The sequence below is a fragment of the Austrofundulus limnaeus genome, unplaced genomic scaffold, assembly GCF_001266775.1.
Source record: "Austrofundulus limnaeus strain Quisiro unplaced genomic scaffold, Austrofundulus_limnaeus-1.0 Scaffold93, whole genome shotgun sequence".
NCBI classification, from domain to species: Eukaryota; Metazoa; Chordata; class Actinopteri; order Cyprinodontiformes; family Rivulidae; genus Austrofundulus; species Austrofundulus limnaeus.
In genome coordinates, this window is record NW_013952495.1 from 723146 (window position 1) to 728726 (window position 5581).

The following is a 5581-nucleotide window of genomic DNA, read 5'->3' on the forward strand; positions in this document are numbered from 1 at the left end:
GCCTTACACGGTGTTTTGAGGTGGTAATTATGCTAATCTCCTCTCGCATGCACGAGCAGCAGGATACGAACAGGTGGAATTTATGCAGCTCATTTACACACTTTTCCTGAAGATAGAAGAGTTTGTTGAATCTGACGTGACATGTTCGTACAAACCCTTTGTACGAACAAAAGTAAGAGAAATTTAGGATAAGAATACGAACATGTTCTTGCATGAGGCCCATTGTTCATAACCTTTCAACAGAACTCCACTTCAAAATATCTGAACAATCTCTTCAAACTCTTTGCAACTCAATGTTCGCAGGTTTAGTTTTAAGAAAAGTATTATTTAGTTTTTGTAAATAGTCTCATTTATACCTAAATTTACTGTAAATTTTACAACTCACTATTTCCTCAAACACGACATGAGTCAGGATCTCTTCTATCTTATTTACATGTTTCTACAGTAATGAAACTCAGCCAAAATTACAATGAAAGAAACATTAATATTAAGTTTGATTCAATAAAGCAACGTTTCAGAAATGACAAAGTGGTGATATTGTTTAATAAATGATTCAGAAACAGTGTATTTAAATGATTTTAAGATAGAATACATTAAATGTATTTAAACTACAGTAGGTTTTAGATTGAATTCTTGTAATTAAGGTTTTTTTTTCAGGACAATCTAAAGTAATAAACTGAATCTCAGTATTTTTCCTCACATATTGTTTCAAATCTTTTTGTAATCCTACAGTTTTAATTTCTGCTGTGGCTCAATACAAATCAATTTTGAAGTAAATGTATTTACTAAATGATATTTTTGATAATAAATGTTTTCACTCTTTGACTGGGCACTGACTTGTTTTTTTAACTCCTCTCACAGCAATAAAAACGAACATCGTTACAAACGTGTGAGCCTACCTGATATACATCTTCCTGATCAATAAATGAATGATTTCAGCACAATCTATTAACAGCTCTGCACATAAACTCCTCAAATCCTCTCAGGCTCTTATTTCCTCTCAGACGCCACCGCAGCTTTCACACCTGAGAGATGTGTGGCTTCACAGAAACGTTAAGCTTGTAAACAGTGTCATTAATTGAGATTTTGTATTTATATCTGACATGTGGGGCCTTTGAGGGGCTCACGCAGGGTCGGGGGATTACAAATTTGCTTTGGTCAACAGTCCAGGAAAACAGGAGGAGGAGGAGAAAAGTATTGGCACGCCGTTGCTGCGGCTCCTCGCCTCGGCAGTTACAAGTTCATAAATCCTCCGCCCAGATGCTCCAGCCTCGATTGCTCATTTAACTCGTCCTAAAACTCCCTATCAACGTCTGTAGGAACGAACAGTTTGAGGCTGTGAGTCCGTTGTTCTTGAAGCAGAAGGGTAGTTTGGTAAAACTGTAAAAGTCCCAGGTGGTCAAACGGCAGCAGACTCGTCAAGTCACTCCAGGGAGAAGAACTCTGGATTTGAAGACTTCATTTTAACATAAACCGTCTGCTTGTCTTTCCTGTATGAGTATTTATACCAACCAGAACGCTAATGCCTAGAGCTTCAGTGGGTGACAAAGAAAAAATGTGTTTAAGAATACAATTTAGCCAACACAAGTCAAAGGAGATCAACTTGAGTGTTGGAAATCCAAATGCAGACAATTCTTGTTTACTGCAGGGTTTGCCTTCGCATTTATCGTCTCCGCTCGGATTTGAGACATGGGCGGTGTATAACGATGGTTCTGTTAATGCACTCGAGGTCTGAACTTGACATTAAGTTGCGGAAATCTCTCTCAGTATGAAAAGGCGGCAGATGAGGAGCACTGAGGGAGCGGAGACGAGGAGTATTGATTTGGACAGGAGTCAGTGTGACGTGACAGAGAAAAGACAAGAGTAACACAAGAGGCAAAAACAGAAACAAGTGAAGTAACAAATGATAGATTTAGAGAGTGAACGGTGAAGGATGGATGGAGATTATGTGACAAGGATAAAGATATGAGGGAAGAGCAGAGATGGGACAATAAACAAAAACAATCAGGCAGGTAAAGGAAGATTAAAAACAACACCTACCAGGGTCTGCTGGTATCTCAGAGCCTTCCTTTGCGATGCATCTGCAGCCATTGACGCGCTGTCACTAATCCAAAAATAACCTCCCTGGACACCCCAGCATTTCCAGTGGCATTGGCAACACCATACACTCTGTCTAATATGTATTCACGCTAGAAGACAGGTCAAAGACACATGAAAAAACACTTGTTTCTCAGGTCTCCTATAGGCTTGGTCTCAAACACTCCGGTAAGAAAGAGCAGATCACTGAAGCATCGATGAGATCCTTTCCTGAACCAGATGATCCAGAGGCTGCAAGTCTTCCAACTCCACTGCAGGACGGACAGATAGAAACGAGACAGACAAAGCAGAGCAAAGCGATCTGATGAGGCAGAGGACACAGCTCTTTCCTTTATTAGAACTGCAGACACCTAATAACATGGACACACACACACACACATAAACAGAACTTGTTGCTCCTGCAGCACCCTCCCTGCCAGTCAGCTATTAGATGTGTGTAAGTGTGTGTGTGTGTGTTTGGATGGCCTGTTCTTGCTGGGACCGTGTTAGTGGTGGTGGTAGGGGTGGGAGTTGGAAGGGCACCCCCTCACAGGGCTGCCCCTGCAACGTGAGTGGAAAGGTGCACACGACACCCCCATGACAGCTCACACCTTATCAGCCAATGCAGCGAGGCATTCCCCCATAACCCTCACATGCTGTGGCAGTGCTCTCATCCTTAAATGTACCCACCCGACGGAGAAAACACACACACACACACACCACACAGTGCTCTGACAGGAAAGTGATCTCCATACTGCTGAAACCTACAGCAGGTTTCAGCATCCGGAGGGCCTCAGACACTAAAGCACATGTGTCAAATCCAAGGCCCGCTGGCCAAATGTGGCCGGTGGGTGACTTCCATCTGGCCCAACAACCCCCCCACCCCACCCCAAAAATTTTTTTAACTTAATTTATTCTAAAAATAGATTTTATATTAATGGTAAACTCTAAATTTATGATTCAATACAGCAAAATAAACAAATTTAAATGGTAAAAGATAATACTTGTTCAGCCCCTGAGCTGTTGGTTTTGAGTAACTGTGGCCCCCTGAGCAATTTCGTTAAATAGCACTGTATTGTCTCAAAATAAGCTGCTTTAAAGCCAGCATTGACTATAAACTACATCTCCCACAATGCATGTCGATTATGCATGGGAATTCCCCGTCGGAAAGTGGGAGATTTCAGAATTCAAGATGGCAGCTACATATCACAACTCAACAGTGAGCAAATCTCTTATTTTCACTTTTAATAGTATTTCTGTAATACTAAGTTTACTCTTGCAGTACTTTTCGGTGTTTATAAGATGTGTTAAAACACTGTTTCTATGCATGAAACACCACATAGAGCTCAGTTATTGTTTGTTAGCTGTGCTCAGTCGTAACAATGAGACGAGGAACTTTGTGTTTTTAGTTTAAGTTAATTACAACTGGCCCTTTGAGGGCAAATGTGGCCCTCGATGACATGCCTTCCACTAAAGCATCTGAGCTGTAACGGTGAAGTTTGGAGGTGGAAGGCAACATCTCAAAAAGAAAGAGCTGTTTCAAGTGTTTCCACTTTGTTGGTTGGTTTCTACAATCTTCTCAGCCTCATGAGACAGACAGCCATTATAACGACCACAAAGACACACAGATCCCCCTAAACTCCACCCTGCTTTGTGGTCCACATGCTAGCACATAACATCTTAATCTCCCTGCTCCATCTGAGGCCAGCAGGAAGTGTTATTCTGACCGCCGATGTGTGTGTGTGTATGTGTGTCAAGGGAGAATGACTGTGGACAGCTGGCTGGGCCTCTATCTGATACACTAAGAACACTATCAGCGGGTGTCGGCAGGGCCGTGTGAGAGGTTCATACAGCCCAGTTGCGTCGCAGGGAGACCTGAGCGCAGCGAAAAAGTGGGGGAGCCAGTTATACTATACCTGAGGAGGGCGAGGACGGGCTGTACGCCAGCAACAACACACACAAACACAGCAACAAGGGGGATCAAGTGCAGTGGAAGCATGCACAAGAGCAGAGCATACGTCCTGCGGCCTTGCATTCACAGAGCTAAAAACCAGAGTAAAAACTGACTCAGAGGAAAATTAAGAAAAAACAATGCACCTTGTTTCAAAGTAAAGTCTTATTTATTGTGCAGAATGTTTGGCAGTCACTGCTGATGACATAAAATCTCTTTAGTTTCCCCTCCAAGAGTTCAGCAGAACTCATTTACCCCATGGAGAAGTTGCTCTTTCATTTCACTTCATCTCTTTGAATGGTCTCTGAATCATAAAAACTAATTAAATAAATGACCATTTTCCAAAATAAAGTAAAACAAACATCTTAAGCTGCTTTAAAAACATATTTGTTTTCAGATGGTTAAAATCCAATACTGTTTCAACCTCATGCTTTACTTTCCTGAATACAACACTGTTGTAAATAATTACACTTGTCTGTTTAAGGCTTCTCTGGGGGCTATCGATGCTCTCAAAACCATCAAAAATAGTTTTTATGCAGAGGGAAGCCAGATCGATACAGGACACCATGAATGCACCACCACGGTCATAAGTTTATCTAACAGATCCTCCTCACATGGCACAGACTGCTGTAAGAAGCTGCATATTCGACACGGAAGACATATTTTATCATTATTGGATCAGATCCAGAGACTATATATTCACATCTCCCACGCAAAGATAAACAATAGAAAAAAAGGTCAGAAATTAAAACAAAGCTGAACGACCCTAGATGTAGCACCAAGCTCCAACCCACCACCCAGTTTGAGGAATATATGTGGGTGTAGTTATAAAAAACATTTAAAATGATGCATTTTCCTGACTAAACATTCACATGCATAAACAAAGGAGATGATGCCCTGTGACTGTTTTTTTACTGCTAGTCTTGATGATTTGATGTTCTGCTCTAATATATTTACAGCTGTCTGTAGCTAACACTGTAGCTGTCTCCAATCATAAAAATTCTTAATTAACGAAGAATAATGTCGATCAAGAGACAACGAAATGCATTTGTCTCTGTGGTGCTGCCCTCTGCCGGTTCACTGAAGTAAAAATAAACGTTGAAATCGTTTCACACAACATATACAAATAAAAAGAGATTTAAAAACATCCTATAAAATGAATTTCGTACAAAAGAAAGTGACAAAAATAGATTTGTATACAAAATACAGTTTAAAAAGGTACTTGGATGTGAAACCTCAGAGTTGTGCAGTTTGAATGAAGAACCTACAAAACTTCTAACTGGCACCAGAGTATGTGTGGATTAACAAAAACTCACTCATCTTTCCTGCGAAGAGTTCTGAGTTGTGTGCTCGTGAGTGTTTGTGTGTGTGAGGGGGATTGGAATGATCAAACATTCAACATACATCGGGTAAAGTAAGTATTGAACACGTCAACATTTTTCTCAGTAAATATATAACTAGAGGTGCTAATGACATGAAATTTTCACCAGATGTCGGTAACAACCCAAGTGATCCATCAAACCATAAATGTCCAGAAATGAAGTTATTTGTAAT

At 40.8% G+C, this 5581-nt stretch overlaps 1 protein-coding gene across 1 annotated transcript in view; it reads right to left on the reverse strand.

Annotated features, from left to right (window-relative positions):
* Window positions 1-2697, reverse strand: part of clcn1b (chloride channel, voltage-sensitive 1b) — a 46561-nt gene extending 43864 nt beyond the window's left edge. The window contains exon 1 of the mRNA XM_014012595.1: window positions 2041-2697. Coding sequence (XP_013868049.1) covers window positions 2041-2091 — 51 coding nt within the window. The 5' untranslated portion in view covers window positions 2092-2697. The remainder of the gene's footprint in view (window positions 1-2040) is intronic.
* Window positions 2698-5581: the final 2884 nt, after the last annotated feature.